At 33.3% G+C, this 22,869-nt stretch overlaps 1 protein-coding gene across 2 annotated transcripts; it reads left to right on the forward strand.

The window, feature by feature from the left end:
• The first annotated feature begins 170 nt into the window (after positions 1–170).
• LOC106061246 (calponin homology domain-containing protein DDB_G0272472-like) lies at positions 171–13,897 on the forward strand. Of its 2 annotated transcripts, XM_056022683.1 has the most exons (13): positions 171–329; positions 1,873–2,032; positions 4,906–5,308; positions 5,464–5,540; positions 5,682–5,793; positions 5,894–6,961; positions 7,431–7,541; positions 7,674–7,893; positions 8,003–8,167; positions 8,492–8,637; positions 9,097–9,250; positions 10,066–10,189; positions 11,134–13,897. In XM_056022683.1, the coding sequence occupies exons 2-12, from the start codon at positions 1,873–1,875 to the stop codon at positions 10,177–10,179; spliced, it is 2,730 nt and encodes a 909-aa protein (XP_055878658.1). In that variant the 5' UTR covers positions 171–329; the 3' UTR covers positions 10,180–10,189; positions 11,134–13,897. The 2 variants fall into 2 exon arrangements, with proteins under 2 accessions (XP_055878658.1, XP_055878654.1); XM_056022679.1 differs by lacking the exon at positions 11,134–13,897 and having other exon boundaries at positions 10,066–10,781.
• Positions 13,898–22,869: the final 8,972 nt, after the last annotated feature.

The following is a 22,869-nucleotide window of genomic DNA, read 5'->3' on the forward strand; positions in this document are numbered from 1 at the left end:
CAGCTGGCATACTAAGTCTAGGACTAGACAATTTCCACATTTTTTAAAAACACATTAATAATCTTAATGAAATGTGTTCAAAGGGAAACATCATTCCATTTACTATATTATTAATTGGGAAAAATTGTTTCGTTAAAAACAAAGGATTTTCTTAAAATTATTATTCCGTTTCTATTCCATCTTTTTTTGCCCAGTAACAGGTATAAACATGGTTTTGCTGTTAGATCTAAATTCTAAATGTAAATTATTAAGCTTGTGAAAGAAACTAATTTTAGATCTATATTTACTAGCCTAGACTAGTTTACATGTAATTCAATTAAGAAATAAAGGTAATTTTTTATATTAAAAATTGTATTTTCATTCTTAATCATCTAGATTATTATTATTAATTATATAAAATTATTAAAATCTAGATCTATATTTATTATTTATATATATATTGACTATATCATACTATATGATTATCTCATTATCTTCTCTATCAAAAAGTTCTAGTAGACGGTACTGGTAAATAATACCACATACCAGATCCTCTACCTCCTAGCCATCATAGTGATCATACACACACACATATACCAGACCCTCTACCTCCTAGTCATCATAGACACTCACACATACCAGACCCTCTACCTCCTAGTCATCATAGACACATGCACACCATGACCAGACTCCCAGACCAAATTTAAGTGTTGTAATAAAAAAGTACTTGTTTTTTTTTTCTAAGTTCTAAACAGAAAGACACTGTTCATTTCTTTAAGTCCAAACATACAGATTTCTTATAGATTCTAGATCTAACAGAAAATAAAATGAAAACAAAAACAAGCCCTAACACTACACAAGAGAAATATTTCACTGTACCGTATACTGTAGTACTGTACGTAGTAAAACATTTTTTTAGAACTATTTTACCTGTTGTGAATGCCATTTTGGTATAAGTTGGTTTGTAATGTGAGGTTTACTCCTAACTTCCACCCTTTAAGTGTATGTGCTGAGGAAAGACATCTTAGAGAAAGTGAAAAAACAAGGTGGATGTTGATTGATGGTTGTCATTTTTGTTTTGTGTATTCTAGTTTCATCAAGTGCTATTGATTATTATTTCTGTTGTCTTGGAACATCACCCCTGCAGTATTCTCCCTTTTATCATGACTAGGACATTTGTTTCTTTCACAGAACTCAAAGTGGAAAAGAGTAAAATGTGACTAGTTTCTGATAAATAACATATTTGTGTCAGCTGTTAATTTCATATTCTTACAATACAGAATATTTTTGTCTCTATTATTTTTGGGAATATTTTTAATCATCATCTGTCCCTTGACTTCCGTTGAATGACGATTGAGTAACCGAATCCCACCATTTTTCCCCGTCAGCAGCTGTTCTTCAAAGGATACCAAGAGAGATGCCAGTCCATTCTTTTATATTGTCCAGTCAGCTTTTCTTCAGAGGGCCCTTTCTTTGTACTCTCTCCACTGTTGTACCATCGTACAGTTGGTCTTATGCTAAGAAAGAAATCTATATATCTTGTAACAATCCTTAAAAAATCTTAATATTTCCCTTTTTCTCATGTTGATTCTCTGGTATATACCGTTACTAAGATTAATAGATATAATCAAGTTTACACTATATTACATTTAAAGTAATTATCTATTTGGAAGAAAGTTCCATAGTTTTTAACAAAATGACCAGTGAACCTTCAAAACAAACCTATTGATAGGGATTGGCTAAACTAAGCTTGTTAAAAAACAGAACTAGCTCAGCCAAAACAACAATAAAGGGAAGTGTTCTTTTATGGCTTTAATAATCATTCTTTACTGACTGAATTGGTGCACTACTACAGTTATAGGTCTACTCTTTTTTTTTTTTTTTTTTTTAAAGATGGATGACTTGGAGGCAGATGACATCCCAAGACCAAGAAGACAGCGCCCAAAAGACTCATTTCAAAGTGAATTACAAGGAAAACTAAGAGAGAGGAGAAAATTGGGGCTAACTGATGACATTACTGACAGTGATGAAGATGGTTTCAATACTTATAAAGGTAATCCTAAAACGTGAGTCTAAAATTAGAATCATAAAACATATGTATACATATATTAAACTTAGGTAGAAGGTCATCTTGTTCTAGAGCTGTATCAAATGTTCATAATATAATTGGCCTTATATAAGTTCTTACTTATTCTTTACATTTCTGTTTTGTTAATATGGTAGGCCAAATGTAAGTATGTTGAAACGGAAAACATATTTCTATAAGTAATTTTAGAAAAAAAAACATTAGATCCATATCCGATTTTTTCTACCATAAAATTTGTTAAAGTGATTATTAATATATAGTCAAAACAAACAAAGCAAGTGACTTTCTAGGATGGACTTTTGTTAGTCCACAGGTTGATGAAAAACAGAGAATAGGAACAGCAGTTTTTTTTTTTTGCTACAATAGAAGAGAATTGTGTCAGTGTAGCACTGGGCTGTTCATACCTAGATAGCCTCCACCATGAGAAGTGGAAGGCTTAATCAGAATACATCATGTATTTAACTTACAACCCATATTTGCTGAAAGCTGCTTGGTCATTTCACCTTCACCTCTCCCTTAGTCTGTTGACAGTTTTTCTCCATTCCTCTTGGAAAGAATCTCTTTCAATGGCAGGCCTATCCATTCTTTTATGTTGTCTTCCCATCACTTTCTCTGTCTGCCTCTTCTTCTTTTTTCTGTTTTTGTTCCCTGAAGGTAGGTCTTAGCGAGCCCTGAAGACCTTGTAATATGGCCGTAGAGTTTTCATTTGCGTTTTTGACAGCAGTTAGCATGTCATCATGGGATCCAATAGCTGTAATAACCGTGTCTCTAATATCTTTTTTTGTGTTGCAGTCTTATCTTATATTACGAAATACAGACGTTACTTCAAAAAAGAAGATGATTACATCATATACATGTTCCTAGGTCAATCTAGTCGTGCATATTAATCAGTGACTTCAATTCTGCCAAGTTATTGGGTTTCCTGGCTGACTCAGGCAACACATTCCATGCTCTAATAGCACTAGGAAGAAGCAGCATTTGTACAAATTTGTCCTAGCATGTGGGACGAGGAATGTGTGACACCTGTAGCATCTAAATTTTATTGCTAAGATCCTCCTCTCCAGCTCCACTGTCAGGGTCCTAGACCCACAGGCCTACAAGAATGTGGCCATGACAAGGGAGTGCATCAGTCTTTGTCTTTCCATATTGTTAGAGTTTTGTAGGTGCAATTCAGGTCTGGCTCCCTCATTTGAGACAACAGCTTGAAGGTATTTAAAACTACTGACACTTGTCAGGTTTTCACCTCCAATACTGGTGCCCCTTTTGGCTGTTGGTCATAATTTGCATTTTTTTCTGCATTTATTTGCATATCATGATATGCTGTGGAAGTCTTGTCTATGCACATCACCAAGTCAGCTAGTTCTTGTGTTCTTGCTAGCTAGCTATCTTTGTCATCCATGCAGTTAGACATTCTTCTTGCTCCAATGTTTACAGCACCTTCATAGGTTGTAAAAATGTTTTACATGTTTCGGATGTTCCTTCAGAGTTGAAGATAATTACTTCCTAGTCCAAACCTCCCGCAGGACGACGGGGGATGGGAGCGGGCAGGGTTTGAACCCGGGACCATCGATAAATCTGAACGACAGTCCAGCGTGCAAACCGCACGACCAGGCAGCCCTCAAGAGCATCTTCCATTATCCTTTAAAGGAAGATATTAAAAGAGTGTGTGAGAGTAAGCGGCTTTGTCTTACTCCAACTGTGGTTTTAAACCATTCCCCAATGTTATTGTTCAATGAAGTACATCTCACTAGAGGCCTCCTTGTAGAGGTTCTGGATTACTTTTATTATGTTTTTATTTATATTATAATTTTCCACTGTCACCTAGAGTGCCCCATGACATACTCTGTCTAAAGCTTTCTTGAAATCAATCAAAAAGATTCTCTTGGTGTTGAAGGCCGTTTAGTTTAGTGTGGTGGTTGAGTGGTTAAGCGCTTGGGTTCTGAACCTGGGGTCCTGGGTTTGAATCGTGTTGAAGACTGGGATTTTGAATTTTGTGATTTTCAGGGTGCCCCTGAGTCTACCCAACTCTAATAGGTACATGGCTTTAGTTGGAGAAAGTAAAGGCAGTTGGTCATTGTGCTGGCCACATAACACCCTGCTCATTAGCCATTGTCCAAAGAAATAGATGACCTTAACATCATCTGCCCTATAGATCAAATGGTCTGAAAGGGGAAATTTACTTTTTTTACTTTTAGTAACAAAAAAAAAACTTTGCTTTAAGTGAAAAGTATTTTTAATATCTTACCACTGCATAATACTTACAGCAGTAATAAAATCTTGCATAATTATTGATAGTATTTATTTTTACATAGCTGTAACCTTTAGGTCACACCATGACATGCTAAGTCAGGCTAAAGATCAACAGTTCTATGTATATTAAACCAACCAATAATAATAATAGATTTTCTAATTAATAATAATAATAATAATTTAATTTATAGATTGCTATTAACAAACTAAATGTAGGCTCAAGGCGCTGTGATAACATTACAAACATAAACACCAGAGCTAAAAAGAAAAACTAATTAAATTACACAAAAAATTAAAGCTCACATTCTATTCCAACATTCCACAAAGATACTGTAGATACTGTAATGATACTGATACTGTAATGACCTAATATAATTTAAACTGTACATAATATTCTCTAAGATAACGCCAGACAATATTTATAAATTAGAATTATCAAGGAGAACAAGCAAAATAGATTATTTTATTATTTGATTTATTACTAAAAACTAAATTAGTTTTTGTTGTTCATACATTTTTATTCATTATTTAATAGCAGAAGTGAGAATTAATTTTTTGTAATAGAAAGATAGTTTTTTTTTAAATTTCAGAATATCATTCTAAACCCATTAAGGAACAAAGACCTAGTTCAGCTAAAAGGCGTGAGACTCATTCACCAGATCTAAGTGCTGCTTTTGGTACAACCACTATGCGTACTAGAGATCTTAAAAAGCTTCTCAACCATGACAATTATGAAGATGATGACGATGAAGAAGTTGCCAACACTTTTGAGAAATCCAAATCTGCTGGATTATGGCAGCCTCCTGGTGTCAAAGCACCATCACCAAAACAAGAATCGAAATTCCTTAAACAGAATGCTAAAAAAACATCAAATACCAGTACATTAGATTCTGTAATTGGTCGAAAGACACCTACATATGAAAATTTAACTAAAGAAGAAATTATTTTTGGCCGAAAAACTCCAACAGAAGGTAAAAGGAGCCCCCATGACTGGTAAGCATAACTTATATTCTATATTTCTGCATGCAGACATCCTGCAACAGTTACAGTTTTACTTTAAGAGCTTCACTATGAAAATCCATCTTTGTTATGGTAGTAATTTAAATTTTGGTTATTCAAATTAAACAAAGGTTTTCTTATAAACCCAGGTCACAAGGAGACAAAAACTGGCAACCTCCCAATTATCGCTCAGCTTTACAAAGTTCCCCAACAGAGGTAAACAGAGGTAAGTTAAAATATTTTAAAATGTTTCATGATATTTAAGTATGAGCAATATATGACTAAGTTATGAGCAACAGATTGAAGCAGATTATTTCACTATATTTGTTATTTCTTTACCAAACTTTTTTTTTATTGATGTGAACAGGTTCACGGGGAGTAACTCCTGCTGACTCTTTGCTTGAGAGTATTTCAGAATCACCAAGAGATAAAATGACTCCAAGATTACTAAGGGGACAAAAAAGTGAACTATCACCTAGGTACATTTAATTGTAGACTTTGCTAAGTTTAATTGAAATCAATCTTGTGAACTAAATTGATGAATTCTTAATTAATGTTTAATAAATGTTTTCATTGCAGAGATTCTTTAAAGCATGGTAGCAAACCTGTGCCTCAAGCTAGAAGCAAAGATCAAAGCAGAATATCTCCAACTTACAGAAAAGAGTCTGATAAATATGAAAGAGATAAAGATGGTAGAGAAAAAAGATCACCAACACCAACATTTGAATATGAGAAGAAGAGAAGCACTCCAACATTTGAGAATGAGAAAAAGAGAGCCACTCCAACATTTGAAAATGAGAAAAAGAGAGCAACTCCAACATTTGAAAATGAGAAAAAGAGAAGCACTCCAACATTTGAGAATGAGAAAAAGAGAAGCGCTCCAACATTTGAGAATGAGAAAAAGAGAAGCACTCCAACATTTGAGAATGAGAAAAAGAGAAGCACTCCAACATTTGAGAATGAGAAAAAGAGGAGAACTCCTACATTTGAGAGTGAAATGAAAAAAAGTACACCATCCTATGAATTTGAAAGAGATCACAAGCGCAATTCATCTAGTGATCTGTTTGGTCACAGTCGTGCTGAAAGTAAACAAGAATTAGATTCTTACATCTTTAATGATAAGGGCAGAAAAAATGATAAAATATTACAAAGCTCTGAAAAACAACGCTACAACAGATCTCCTTCTCCAGAACTGAAACAAGAATACAGATCTAAGAGTAAAGAGAAAACCTTAGATAAATTGACAGGTAATAAAGTGACATTTGAAGGCAAGAAAGAAAAAATGGGTATTCTTGGAAGGAAATCTCCACTTCAGAAGTCTTTTGAAGATGAAGAAGAAAGATCTCAGAGCAAAGGGACTCCTAATGTAATGGACCTACTTACAGATAAGCCAAAACCTAAAATGAGAAATGGAAAAGTGAATTCTGGAGGATCAAAAGAAGGTATAAACAGTCTTCAAAATTCAGATGGTCGAAAGTCTCCATCTTCAGTGTCAATCAAAACACAAGACAGTCTTAGAAAATCATTAAGTGAACATTCTCTTCAAGCAGAAACTATATATCAACAACAAAGGCCAGAAGATACTAGCTCTTTATGTGAAGAGCTCCCACCAGACCCAAACAGAAAATTGGGACAATCAAAAACAGAGTAAGTGTAACATTTTCCTTATTCCTCTTGTGTTGTTTTTTTTGACAGATGTTGTAAGATCATGTGGTATGTGCTTTAAATTGTTGTGATCATGGCCCTGAATTCAAACTGCTTTCATCCCTTGCCATCCTGCAGGAGGTTTGGAATTAGGCGTAGTAATAATCTTAATTTCTGAAGGAAAATCAGAAATTTAAAAGAAAAAAATAACATGTAGTGAGGATATCCTATCGGATCGTTCCAAATAGAGCATAGTAAATTCAAAGCTATTGTGAAAATCTTAGATAAAAAATCCCACCTAAAGAGAATTTAAAATTGACAATGTTGGTTTAGATTCCTAGTGTTAATTATACTCTTGCCATTTTTTTATCAAGTTTAAGTCTAACTTAAACATGTATTAAGTGATACATTACTGTACAAAGAATGGCAAAAAACAAATTAAAAAGAAATCATAATTGTTTCATTTTGACAGGAAAGATAATACTGGAACAGAGAGATCCAAAAATGATTCATTTATTGAAAGCATTGCTATAGCCCAAACCATGACTTATATAGGTCAGGGTAAGACCACAAAGAGAGTCAGGTATTTAATATATGTGTTTAGCTTTTGCATATAACTTTTTTTTAACCAATTTTATTTTTAAAGACCTAATGACATTGGCTAAATCTATACTAGATTTAAAGTAAACTCAATGATTTTTTAAATTTTAAATAGGCCAGTCACTGCTCAAGCTAAAGTTCAGCATAGACCAAAACCTCGTTATGGCTTGCTACCTGGGCAGACAGAGCCTTTAACAGAAAGGCAATTTAACAGCACTGGAGACATCAGAGAAGCAATCTATGATGAGTGGTATAAGGAACACTTAAAAGCTGCCAAAGAAAAGAGAAAAATTGAGGAACAGAAGAAAAAGGAGGAGCAGGAAAAGAAAAAAAAAGTGAGACTCTTGATTTATGTTTTAATATCAAAATAATAATTTATAATTTATCTATTCCAAGATCATGAACATAATAATTATTCTCTCCCCCCCCCCCTATTTTCTTTAGGAAGCTGAGCAGAAAAAACTTGAGGCAGAAGCTTCTTTTAAATCTTGGTCTAAAACAAAGACAGAAATTTTATTAACTGAAAAAGAGAAAAAAGAAGCAGAAGAAAAAAAGAAAAGAGAGAAAGAAGAAAGAGAAAAAGAAGAGAAAAAACAAGAGTCTCTAAAGGTAAAGAGATTGGCCCTACAGTAAAAAGCTGTAATAATTTGTGGTAAAAAGTTTTTTGAACATTTAAGTGCATTTGAAGGTTTTATTTTTGCAAACATAACTATGTGGTACCTTGGTTTTAATTTGTTTTGTATTTTAAGTATTAACTTGTAGGTAGCATGTGCAATACACATGGGGAGTTCTTGTTTGAAATAGAATTACAACCATTCACCATTATGATTACAGAAATTACTTGTACAATTTGGAGATAAAAAAAAATTATAGTAGTTATAGATCTAGTATTTGTTTAGTTATTTAGAAAATTAAATGATGTTTTTTTTTTAGTCTTTTGAATCTTGGAAAAACAAAAAAGAAATGTTGATAAAAAAGCAGCAACGAATTGAAGCAGAAAAGAAAAGAAAGAATGAAGAAGAATTAAAAGCTAAATTGGAAAATGAAAAGAGGGAGAAACTGACTGCCCACAGTGGATGGTAACTGACACTTTTTCAACTATATATATCTTTGTACATCACTCCTTTACAAAACTTTTACATTGTAAATAACTCATGACAACCAATGAAATAGAGCTGTTATTTTTAGTTTAATTATCCACATTCTGGACCTATATACAGATTATGTTTGCTTGCTTAGTTGTAATAAAAACAAAAGAATTAATATTTAAAAAGCTTTCAGTATATTACTCCCAAATTTCCATTCTTATTTATTTCATCTCACCAAACCAACATTTTTGTCAGGCATTGTTAAACACAATTGAAACATTCATTAGAAATGTACAGATGGGTAGAATAACGTCTTAATCCAGATAAAGTTGAGAACAATCTTGTTGATAAAATGTTTTCATTCTTTTTTCCCCCACATTATCTGATCACAAAAAAATTAGAAGATTTTTCAAATGAAATCAGTTTTTACTTGTATACTAAATTTTCTAGGGAAAAGAAGAAAAAAGAAGAAGAATTGAAAAGATTGAAGGAAAACAGCTCATCGAAAAAGAGTGAAGAGCAGAGGAGGCAAGAGGAGAGAGAAGCACTCAGGAAAAAAGAAGAAGAAGCAAATGAAAAGTATTCTAAGTGGCTAGAAGAAAAGGTTGGTGACAATGCTCAACTGAATCTAATATTGGATACTCATAATACTAACTCTTTGCTATCTCATCAGTTTTGGCTTAGTCAGTTCATAAACTTTCTCTCCTGATTGACGATACCATTGTTTATTTGATCCATAAAAATAAATTAATTTTTGAGTTTGTAAATTTTAATTTGTGTTATATAAAAGGGCATGCATTTATCCATACCAATTATAACATTTTCTGATTAAAAGAAAATCATTATTGAAGTTTAATCCTAACATGCTAGTGAAATACAAATGGGAAAAATGAATAATTCCTCCTGAACGCGGAAAATAATTATGGAGAGATAGAGTTGAGGAAAATGTGTTGACATATTTTTATTTACTAGTGCTATGCTATTATTTTTAGGTAAGCTTACTTCAATAAATAGTCTTCAAATAATAAATAAATACTTCAATAAATAGTCATTAAGATTGCTCATGAACAATTAGACTATTTCTAGCAGACACTGTAGATGTTTATTTTAATTTGACAACTTTTTTGTAAATCTTTTTTTTTTGGTTTGTACTTAGTTTAGATAGGTCTCATATAACAAATTTTAAATTTTGGTTTAAGATCTAAGCATATTCTTTTTAGCACAGTAGAATTCATGTACATCAGAATTGATTTTGCAGGATTGTGTTAATGCTTATACACTTATTTTTATAATATGTATGAACTATTGATACTGTTTGCATTACAACTATCTTTATTGTAAGTACTTATTAGTCTACTTGTAAGTTTGGTTTATTTCATTCTAAATGATGACAATTTTAATGCACAATATTTTCTCCAGGAAAAGCAAGCTAAAAAAGAAAAACTAAAAGCTAAACAGAGACACCTGTCAGAAGAAGATGAATTTAAACCAGCCTGGTTTCCAGCAAGTCGAACAATACCTTTTGGAAGGTGATCAATTACAAGTTGGTAATCATGTTATTATTGTAGGATTATTGGGAAACTTTTTAGTGCTCTTAAATAAACTTCAAATGTATTATGATTGCTTGCTTTTAAAAATTTAGTATAATTAGTTACATTCAACAATTATTTCCCTTTTGCATTGATTGTGTCTTAAGTGGAAATGATTTTGTTTGCTACAATTAAAACAAAATCTTAAAAATAAATTTAGCATTTGATTTATATAAGCTGGAGAACTTTAATGGTACAAAATGAACAAAAAACTTGATTCATTCACTTGAGATCAAGTTAATTTTTTTCTTTTTTTTTGGCATCCTATGTATCATTTGATTTTTGAACATGGGTCCTATACTTGATCAACAGATTAACCTCATTGATATACACATATATGTATTCATGTCCATTCCAGCAATGAGCTATTCATTTTCTCTAGTACCTACTTGAAATGTAGCTTATACTATTTAAAAAAAAAAAAAAGAGTCTATGTTCATGTTTATTTAAAGCACAGTTCACACTTAGTTCATGTAGATACACACTCTGTACACAAACAATTTGTCTGTGATATAATTCTTTAAAAATAAATTTTTTGTTTCAAACTTATTCTAGTTATTTTTATGAATGATCTTTTATTTGAAACATGTCTTTTTTTATTTCCTAACAACGTTGACTTGGTATTGTGATTTATTATGTCTGTCCAGTTGGTCCATTAGATGATAGAATTTAGTTTTATTGAAGCTTTGTGGCAAAAGGTTACTCATAGCTTTACTGACGAGCTCATTGACCCAATATGGTCTTTAAACGCTTCATTCATAAGCAAATAATGGGAAAAGCTCTAAACCAGTTGTTATCAAATGATCTTTATACATCCTGATGGTAATACAAAAAATGTTATCCATTTTTAAAATATGCATTAAGATACAACAACCTATTAGCTTTTTAAACATTTTAGAATAAAACAAGATTAGCAAGTTGATGTCTTCACACACATCCAGAGACAGCCCCCGAAAGGTCAAACCCATGGGTCATCAAACAATGCAGGTATCAAGGCAGGTTACAATATTTTCATCACGAAGAAGAAAACAAATATGGAGTAAAATTAACAACAACCACAATCCTACCGCTATTCATACAAAAAAAAAAGACGTGCACAGGTCATATAGAGGTCATTGTATTGTTTGGCCGCCTCATTATTATTATTACGTTATTACCATTCAAAGTCTTGACTGAACTGATTGCTATGAAACATTCCAGTCTGAGCCTGGTCGAGCGGGTGTGATCATAGTCTAACTCAGTGATGCTCAACCGAATTCGACCTGCGGGCCATTTTAACTTTCGACACGCGTGTCGCGGGCCACATCAATAAAAGGTAAAATAATGAAATCCAAATTCTCCAAAAACTATTTGAAAATATTGGATCTAGTATTAATTAATGGGATATTTAAAGTCATCATTTTTTACGCGTCTAAAAATGGGATCATTTCTCTACTTAAAATGTGAGCGACATTGTAGCTACCTTTACCACCAACTTATTTTCTTGTCTCTTTTTGGTTAATATTCCCATCGACCCTCCAATCTCTAGGCGTAGTTTGACCAATCTTTTATACGCGGCTCAAACCAAAAAGGCCTTCATATTTGTTTTATAATGCCGCTGTATATGTTCTTGTTTTTGAAACAGCCAGACTTTCTTTACAAAACAAATATGCTGGCTAATTATCATGTTCCACAAAAAAAGATCCATTCACTTTTCTCGGTAGATTCCCATTTCATAAACTCATAAACGCACAATCGTTAAAGGTCATGGTACCAATCCTTCAGAGAAAAAGTGGAGGCCCTAACAGTTTTGAAGGGGTGAGGATTTGATTTTCTACTTTTGTGCCGACGTTTCGGCGGGCCGGATGAAACTACGTCGCGGGCCGGTTCTGGCCCGCGGGCCGTACTTTGGGCATCACTGGTCTAACTGGTTGTGGAACAAAAGACAAAAAGGACTGGTGAATGACCAAGCTCTCATTCATTACCTCAAGAAGTCCTTCTGTTTGGGGAAGTTTCAAAATGACAATATGTGGTGGACTATTAGATACGTTGGTAATAAATATAATTAAAACACTGTCTATTAAATCAGGTTTTAAAAAAATAATTGATTAATAAGTATATAAATAATTTATTCTTTTTTTTTTAAAACTAAAATAAAATCTAGCTCGTGCAACAGAGAATAGGAGGCGCGTGGCTGAGTGGTACATCCCTTTGCTTCTGAACTGGGGGTCCCGGGTTCAAATCCTGGTGAAGACTGGGATTTTTAATTTCGGGACCTTTGAGCACCTATGAGTCAACCCTGCTCTAATGGGTACCTGACATCTGTTGGGGAAAAGTAAAGGCGGTTGGTCGTTGTGCTGGCCACATGACACCCTAATTAATCGTAGGCCACAGAAACATGACCTTTATATCTGAAAGGGGAACTTTACAGAGAATACATCATTTGTAAAAAAAAAAAAAAAGATAATATCTCTGTTTTGAGAAATAACTAACTATAAAAAAAAAATTTTCGTATTTTTTTTTTTTGCTTTTACTATTTATATTTATCACACAAACTCAGAGGCGGCTGTTGATGTTTTGGTTTCGAGATTAAATTTTTGTGTTTCGGAAAATGTACAAGAAAAAATATGGGAGAATATATTCTCTAACTATTTTCCATAGTGATTCTCGATTGAATTGTTGCAATCTGCCAAGTTGCTCTTTTAGGAAGCTTTACAATCACTCATTTTTGTCAGTCCTCAGGGACTTTAGAAGTTTGCCAACATAGATTTAAGAGATCAGTCATTCTGTTAACAATGCACTGTTCCCAGTATTTTAGCATTTCTGCTGACACCATGTTTAGCCCTGGTGCTTTGTTGTTCTTTAGGACTGCAAAGGCCATTGAAACCTCCTATGTTGTAATTGAATCTGTCTGGACATTGAGATCATTGTCCGGAGAGGGGTCCTTGAAAGTGTAAGTCAGATCTAGTGTCGGTTGGTTGAGGGTCTCTTTAAAGTGCTCTACCCATCTTGCATCCTGTTCTTCTTTCGTTAGCAAAGTTTAGCCTTGGTTGTCTTTTATTGGTGCTCTGTGTCCACTCTTTGCTTCAGTGAGATCTCGGACGATGTGATGGAGAGTCTTTGTGTCATTTCTGTATGACCTGCTTATGACTCTTAGCTCTTCTGTTTAATCCAGTCCCGTTTATCTCGCCGACAACTTCTCAACTATCAGATCTGCTTCCCTATAGGCTTTTTCCGCTAAGCTTCGATCCTGTGTTGCATTTTTCCGGTCTCGTCTACGTTTGTCATTTTTCCTCTCATCAATCAATTTCCATGTTCTGTCTTGTATCCACCGTTCCTTGTATGGGTTTTCTTGGAGTCGAGCTGTAATAATGCGGTCGCTGACTGGCTTCCAGCAACTAGTGCCGAGGCTGCTATTTTGGACATGGCAATTCCTACACGACAAGCGTGTTCCTAATTGTGTCCTGCGTATATTATGGTCTCGCAGATTCCTAGGATATCCAGCCGGTAGGTGTCAAACTCTTTTAAAAGTTGGGCCAGTTTACGCATTGGTTCAGGATTCTGCATGTACAGTATCTACTACCAAGAGATACTTAGAGATATATTATTATTTCATTCATCATATGTTTCATTATCATCGTATATATATATGATAGTTTTAAATTCATTATTATTGTATGTATATATCAATATCACAATATTAAATTCATTATTTCGTTTGAAATCCTCCACCTAGTCATTTACTGTATTTTATTTTATGTCCTCTCTGTAATGTTTCACATGACCACGCTCACATTGTTACAAGTATTAACTATTAAAAGTAAAAAAACAGGGGAGGCTATATTAATCGTAGATTAATTTCTTTTGCAAATTTTTAGGACATTTATGTAAATCGTTTTGTTTGTTACAAAGGAATGGGTAAGAGTCTAACAATGTCCCTACCTTCGAGGATGTCAATGAAATGAAAGTAATGTCCCTACCTTCGAGGATGTCAATGAAATGAAAGTAATGTCCCTACCTTCGAGGATGTCAATGAAATGAAAGTAATGTCCCTACCTTCGAGGATGTCAATGAAATGAAAGTAATGTCCCTACCTTCGAGGATGTCAATGAAATGAAAGTAATGTCCCTACCTTCGAGGATGTCAATGAAATGAAAGTAATGTCCCTACCTTCGAGGATGTCAATGAAATGAAAGTAATGTCCCTACCTTCGAGGATGTCAGTGAAATGAAAGTAATGTCCCTACCTTCGAGGATGTCAATGAAATGAAAGTATATCTTTAATTAGAAATCACACTCACCTTTACTCCTGACATTTTCTTTCATCTATATTTTTTTTAAAGCTGTATTCAAGCTGAATGAATTCTTGGTATTTGCACTAAAGACGGTCCTGCAGTGTACTGTGTGTGTGACCCTCTGCTTCTAGAATGATTAAATTTGTTGGTGAGCCAAGGAACAACTACACGGAGACAATGTCTCTGAGACTTATTGATTGTCTTTGCAAACCAAACACTGACCGGAAACTGCAGTCTTTTCAATGGAAATGGCAAGTCTGATGGTTATTAAGGGGAAACGGGGAATGAAAACTTTGTCACCCTTGTCATAACCTGATAAAATGCAGACTTTGATTATATTTTTTTTTGGGGGGGGGGGGGTTTAGAAGCCTGGTGCCATTTAATACTTTTGGTGACTGCAAATTTCTTAGAAGCATGATTGGGACGCCAACTTTTAAAACCCGATTTTGTTGAACAAAGCCTAGACTGTGGAGAGATTATACAGGGCAATGCACAGCGTCTTTGACCTCGACGACTGTGTCCACAGAATTATACCTTTTTGTTTCTGATGCAAATACAATTTTCCGTTTCATTAGTTGGTGTTAAAATAGGTCCAAGATAAACCAAGTATGCATTCTTCATATGAAGTATTTTTCTAATATCCATCGGGGTATGCCTCTTGTGTCTTAAACAATTTTTCTGTCAGATTCAATTTGTCATTACCTACAGCTAATAGAAGGCCATTGTAACTCATCCCACTCATTCCAGTGAGTATCCTCGTCTATCAGACCAAGTGCTGGACAGATTGGAATGTGGTTTGCAACACCTGCGATGAAAAACAAAAGAAACTTACGGAAACTGCGTTCTAATTCTTGAAAGTTTGAACATGAATAAATAAAAAAAATGATCTTTTGTAATTAAACATTGGAAATGTGGCCCCGTTTATTCAAATAAAAAAAAATGAGAAGAAAAGAAGTGGATGTTACAGCCATAATAAACAATATAATGCCTGGGAACAAATCAATGGGTGTAGTCGGTGTGTAATGCTAGAGCTGGTACAGGATTGATTCACACAGTCATCAACATCGATGATTTATCATATATATATATATACATAGTATTTGAGCTTTTTGAAACTTTATGTTTAACTAATTTTTTTTGTTTTGCTCTGTCAAGTTTTCGCACTTTAAGAAATCTCATTAGAATGAGCTGTAAAAATATAAGTTCATTAAAGACTAGATTAAAATAAGAGAAAAGATGAGAGATTTATATTATAGTTCTAGGTCAGTGAGAGGAGTGAAGGCCCGTGTGACTCATCTAGACACTGGCTGTAAATCATCTGGAGTCCAACTGACTCAGAAAAAATAATAACGTATCTCAGCAAGTACAATAACTCTCTTCAACAACCTTTCGTAAAGTGCTTATAACTTGTGGCAGACCTGTATCGTTGCTGGCCATAAATAACTGCTAAAGAAAACTGTATTTAGACCTACTTATTAACTTCTTATGTTCGGCGTCAGACCAATATAGCAAAGACCCGACTAGATTTTATACAATCAAGTCTTATTACGCAGGTTCTAATAAGTTTATAAGGAAAGAAAACTAAATGATTTCAGTAGGCAACAACAACTCACAAGCCTTTAAAAAAAGAATAGAGCCTTATTATTGATTAGAACATATTTATTTAAAAAAAGAATAGGGCCTTATTATTGATTAGAACATATTTATTTAAAAAACAAAACAAAACACATAGTTAATATTAATTTCATCGTGAGTATTAGAAAAATATTGAATTGAATTTTGGACAAGAAATCTGAAATCACAAAGATGAAAATATTAAAAGAGCGATTTTCTAGACAGACGTCATAGTTTTGTGTAGCCAATAAAAAAATATTTGTTTCTTATAATAAGTTTCAGACGTTCTTTCAGAAATATGATTACATTCTAAGGTCAAACGTCCAGAAGAAATGTCAAGGTTCGATCTGGGAAACATCGTGATGACAGTTGAAACGCAGATCTCACGGCCATGTAGCCTACGTCTCTCAAGTTAGTCGTTATTCACGAAGCCTCACCAATAAAGACGTTAGATAGTGAATCACCAATAAAGACGTTAGATAGTGAATCACCAATAAAGACGTTAGATAGTGAATATCAAATCAGTTTCAGTGTTTGATTAGTTCCCAAGAAACAGAAACATTTTTAGCCTGTACATATTTTTTGCTAACCTAAAAAATAAAAATTTAAATTAAAAATTTTTAAAAATTATTCACCTTATCCAAAAGTTCTGCATCCGTCGCCTGGTGATTGATATCAAAATGATTATGTTTGAGTTTAGAGACTAAAGAGGATGGACTAGCATGGACAATCAAGTGGAGTTATACAGTGACCAGCTAGGTATGCGTCTACTAATCAAAAGTTAGGACTAAATGGAAATAACAAAAGTTTCACTAAACCTTCTTTCTCTGCATGATGTCAATAAACAAATAGTGAGCACATTTAGTAAATATAATGAAACACATAGGCATATGAAGCTTCTATACAATTCAATTTATCCATTAAAAAAATGACTAAGGGTTAAAAACGAGTTAATTTCTATTGAAAACAAAATGTGGGGAGGGGAGAGAGAAAAGTTTTGTTAGACTTGGGCCTGAAACGTTTGAGAATCACTGTCTTTTATAAGAAAAAAAACAACTAACTTTTTGGAAATAAGTTTTCTTTTAATAGATCTATGATTATTTTTAAATTTTAGTCAAGTGTAAAGACCTGTATAGTGAATATGTTAATAATGTATGTGACCAAATGAAAGTTTTCTTTCGCCCCGAACCACTGTTTTTTTTTATTCTCATATATATATATATATATATATATATATATATATATATATATATATATATATATATATATATATATATATATATATATATATATATATATATAAGCTGTACGCACGTTTATGCATAGGGTTAAGGTTTACTGGGCGTTAGGGTTAGGGTTTGGAAAAAAATCGCCCCCCCCTCCAAAGTTCTGGCTGGATCTGCTAGTGGTGTGAGAGAGAGAGATATTATCTTATTTGCTCTTTATACATTCTACACTATTATAAGTAGCCTGTAGGAGATATGAATCTTAAGTTTAAAGATTTAATTGATTCTGTTAACAAGCTGTGATTTCTACAAATAAATTGCACCGCCCCCTCCCCCCACTTGAAAGTTTATGGTGGTGGTGGGGGGGGGGGGCGGGATTGATGCCATCGCCACCTCCCATCCCACCGAATCGGTCAACATACTAGAGGGGGTGTGAAATAATCTAAAAATAGGTTAAAATATAAATAATTAGTAAATATATTATTAACATAACTTATAAATTCGTATGCAAAGTGTGTTTTCTTGAATAAAATTCGTCCGCTCCCCCCCCCCTTTTGGGGGGTGGAAGTCGGCCGAGTAGGGGGGGGGGGGCGATCGCCCCTACCGCCCCCCCCCCCCCGGATCCATCAGTGTCTCTCTCTCTCACTATACATATAAAAGAGTCATTGCCATGCTTGAGTGCAGAGTTATAAAAGCCTATTGTGAACTTGTTATCTTTAGCTATCCCCCAGAATAAAAACAAGAGGATATTTTCAGGTTTATGCCCTCATTAAATAGGTGTCTATTTTTATCATGCATTTCAAAGATATAGTCTTGGAATAATAATACATTAATACATCCCCTTTTCAAAATGTTTACCGGGAATTTTTATAGTTATATATTTTTTAAAACTCATTTTCAGTTAGTTGTTCCCGAAAGGAAAAAACAACAACACGCTATTGGTTTCGTGCACTCTATTCGTCCAGCTGTCACGATTAGAAAGAAATAACATAAAAAGTTTGTCTTTTTAAATCAATTCCTTTATTATGAATCTGATTGTGGTCTATCCATGGAATTATACTAGTTCCATGCTCTATCCTTTCTTATTCTATTTGTTATTTCTTGTAATGCTTCAGTATTGCAACGATTATTTCTAGTGAGTTTGCGCAATCAAGTTCTTCTATTATGGTCTAGCTAAACATTTCTACATAAGACGGTGCGCAAAATGTTTTTTTTACCTCTATTCATTCAACTCTCTACTGAATACAAAGAAACATTTGAGTCGAGTGAAGTAATTTCAGTCGAAGCAGGCATTAAAAAAAAAAGACTTTTGCGAAATTTAATTTTAAGAAATTAATTTTGAAATTAATAACGGTCAAACTAGAGTTTTCACAATGGCATTTTTTCCCCAAAAGTAATACACAAACTGTCGAATTTCTAGGAAAATCGTTAGAACTCTTTTCGAAATACCCGTCAAGTTCCATCCAGCTTTTAGAACCCATTAAGAGTTTGTAAGCTAATAGGAGGCATTGTAATAAAAAAAAATCCAAATTCACCCTCGGGTATATAAGTGCAACATCTTCTTTAGACTTTCTTTATACAAATACTCTATTTAAGTCTATCTGAAACTAAGATCTAAAAGTCTGTTGTTTAAACTGAGTCTAGCGGTGGAGGACTTTGATACGACACGAAGTACAGTGTTTACTTCTCTGCTACATGTATAGTTCAAGTTAAACTAGTTGGGAAATGTCATTAAAAAAGACACAAAAAAGTCCAATAAAATTTGTGATAGGCCTCTCTACATGTTTTTATGTGCAGCATCCACTCGTGATCTTCAACTAGATGAACATTTTGAAAACAAGTGTCAAAAGACAATGTTCATTACTTGCATGCAATTTGCACATTTATGTATAGGTATATATTAGGGTAGAAGACAAACAGGACTTCATTCAGTGTCAGGACTGCGGGTATCATTTTCACGGGTCCTGCCTTGCTTGTGATCGCAGGCAATCATGTTTCAAATGTACATTTTATGAGTCGAATGATAGAGTCATTGATATAATGTAGGACTTATTTTCTGATCTCGAAACATGTAGGTTTGTTGTGTTACTGTTTGCTGAACCCAACCTCACACTTTGTTCTTTATATTAACAATGGACCGCATTCACCAATCGTAAAAAAAAAACTTTAGTCACGTGATAATATTGATAAAACAACGGGGAAAAAAACTGTCACGTGATAGTCATTGAGTATTAAAATTAGATCGTAATTTCTATAGAAGAGATAGAGAATCACGTGGTTAAATGTTGTTTGTTTACGATTGGGGAATGAGGTCCATTAGGGCTACTACTAGAATAGGTCTCTTGTGACATATTCACAGTTAAAAAAAAAAGCTTTTGACATTTGACTTGACCCTTATGTTCGTCGAGCTAAAAAATGTCAAAACTTGCCCTTTGACCTGTATCGCTTACCGAAAAATTACCACACACGGAGATCCACAGTGGACCCCAAGGGCACACTACGATATATGCCTTATCATGTTTGTAAGGCCATGTTAATTTTGAATAATTAATTACTTTATTAATGTTTAAAGCAATAAATATTATCCTTAAGGCAGCAATGATCAAATCAACATAAATATTTGACCTTATCATTTTTCCTATTCATCTCTGCATGTCTGGTCAGGAATTCTTATATGCGAATGTCAAATCATCAAGTATATCATGTGATTGGAATTCCTACAAAAAAACAATAACTTGAAAGATAAAGCCTGTCTTCAGAAATATCTTATTTTGTCTACATTACTTAATTATCTGAACACAAGGCAAACCTACACATGTGTCTAAAGTGCATCACCTAGTAACGGTGCATTATGAGCACGTGAAGTGAATAAATTATGAAAATGTAGAAATGACTCAAAACGTTTTGTCTTTTCATTGTGCGTGGGCATGAAGACAAACATCCTTCTGTGAGATCATTTGTAAAGATCTGGATAAACATCACATTCAAATGTGTTCTCTGTGTGAACAAACGTGTCGCAATACCTTTGCAGTAGGTTACATGTAGTAGCCCACTCATAATAAGAATAAAGGGTGGCATTGTGGTGTTAAGTTTTTAGCCTTAAAATCCGGTGCACAGGTCAGTTGATATTATCAGACATACCAGATATGTTTTTTAATAGCCTTATTAGTTCGTTAATTTGTAACAGGTAAAGAAATGAGTATTCAATGTGATCATATCTATGGAGAAGTGCCTGAATACAGCTTTTAACTCCATGGATTGGAAAGTGACGCGATGACTTAGAATTATCCATTTTCTTTGTGAAAAAAAATACAACTATATTTTCTTGGTTATAAAAATAATAAATGTTCAATTTACCTTTACAAAAAAAAAAAATCACGGATATTAACAATTTTTTTTTATTGTGAGTTACTTCCCCTACACTGCACAGCGTAATTTCATCACACAGTGAAAGACACCCGTATCAAGATCAATCAAATGTTTACTTATTTAATTGCGATCTAAAATATTGGCATACCTTATCACTATCAAAAGAAATATTTCTTACACTATTAAATATCTAAAAGTACAAGGTTACAAAGACAGTTTGTATGGAAACACAATTTTAAAATCGGTCCCCAAAGTGTTGTGAACTCCTAGCCTATGACCTTGACATGGACACATAACGTATGCAACACTTCAAGAAACACCAGGGATGCATTAGGAACAGGATATATTAAATAAAGCAATAGGAATACTTATAGATCTAACTGTAGATAACGCCAACAAAAGCTGAATTCCCCAATAAACACCCAACTATAAAACTGCCTTATATAGTACTCCTACTATTCAATCACAAAATTCCGATCCCTGACAACAATAACAAAAAAAAGTCAAGGGCTGTCACTCTGTCCCAACCAATGGAACAATGAAATAATAATAAACATAAATAAATATAGAATTCTTTAAATCTTACACCCAAGATTCTCTCATGTGTTGTTTACAATATTATATACAAACATAGTCACCACAGGCAGGTAATAATAATAATAACAAAAATAATAATCTTTATTGTCCGTAAGGAGATTTGTCTTACAATAATAAATGAAAAACTGTCATGGAATTCCCATATTGATGAAACTATCAAAAAATCAAACAAAATATTAGGGTTTATTAAAAGCAATTTCTATAAATCAAATAAGAACATAAAACTAAAATGTTATTTAACCTTGGTTAGGCCAATAGTAGAATATGCATCCTCTGTTTGGGACCCCTCAACTCAATTTAGAAAGCCTTCAGGATAGAAGACTTAAAAGTAAAGTAGCAATTATACATAAAACACTAAACCATAATCTTCAAATACAAAAACAAAATTTAATAAAATACTCAGAAAGGCACAAAAAATAAAACATACTCCTCATCCCATATGCTAGGACAAATTTGTAAAATACTCCTTCTTCCCTAGTGCTATTAGAACATGGAATGGGTTGCCTGAGCTAGCCAGGAAAACAAGTGACTTGGCAGAATTTAAGTCATAAGTTAATATGCAAGACTGAATGCATGACGCGTAGGACGTAATCATCTTTTTTGAAGTAACGTCTGTATTATATATGATAAGATAAGATTTGTGCATTAAACCAAACAAAACATTGTTACTAAAAAAAATGTAGGCCTACATTCACACCAGACTTACTCATAATTTACATGTGACAAAGTTTATATCAGATTGTTTCTATTTAATGATTTGATTTCCAGGGGAACAAAAGAGTTTGTGCATGTTTGTCTTTGCTATCAGTGTATTATATCTCTTTTGTAATGGTGAAATCACAAACTCTTGACCCAAAGAGTGATTTTTTATGTCTATAATCTTTTTAGCTTTTTTTATGGATGTTTGTCTCAAAAAGCTGCCCAAATGGTGTTTGTTTTTTTACCAATGACTTTACCAGCAGCATTTAGGATTCTATGGAGTTTATTTCTATTTTTAATGCTCAGATAGAAAGGCAGATTTCAAATTTTTCAGCATAAATTCTGAAACTATATAATTACAAACTATCAACAACCACAACCCAATTTCCGCCAATACACAAAGAATAGACGTGTGCATGTTGCCGATACTAATGTATTATTGTCCCACAGACGACATGATACACAGGATACGCATATTTATTAATGCTTTTGTTATTATATGGTTGATATTCATATGTATTCAACGAACCGACAGGCTATGAAGATATGGTTCAATGTGAACCTGGCCTAACTGTTGCTATTGAATGAATATCTAATTGATCTGTTTTGTAAACATTGCTTATTAATAGTTGTTTTAAGTTAGATAGGCCTACAATTTATATACTCTTAAAATGGAGTCTTTCTCTTTTAAAAGAAAAGTAAACATTTGAACGACCCAAATCTTTTTTTTTTCTTTTTACTCAATTTAGTAGTATTTTTTTTAAATATTAAAATTTACTACAAAAATTAATACTCTTATTAATATAGTCTTCCGTGTTTAAAAAAAAAAAAAGTATTTTTATGAAAAAAAAAAAAA

This window comes from Biomphalaria glabrata, chromosome 1 (assembly GCF_947242115.1).
Source record: "Biomphalaria glabrata chromosome 1, xgBioGlab47.1, whole genome shotgun sequence".
NCBI lineage: Eukaryota > Metazoa > Mollusca > Gastropoda > Planorbidae > Biomphalaria > Biomphalaria glabrata.

Bases quoted from the DNA above. Each gene is read 5' to 3' on its own strand.
- LOC106061246 (XM_056022683.1), top strand. From the start codon at position 1,873: ATGGATGACTTGGAGGCAGATGACATCCCAAGACCAAGAAGACAGCGC. The intron at 7,542-7,673 runs GTATTTAATATA...AATTTTAAATAG, and splicing joins AAGACCACAAAGAGAGTCAG to GCCAGTCACTGCTCAAGCTA. The intron at 9,251-10,065 runs GTTGGTGACAAT...TATTTTCTCCAG, and splicing joins CTAAGTGGCTAGAAGAAAAG to GAAAAGCAAGCTAAAAAAGA.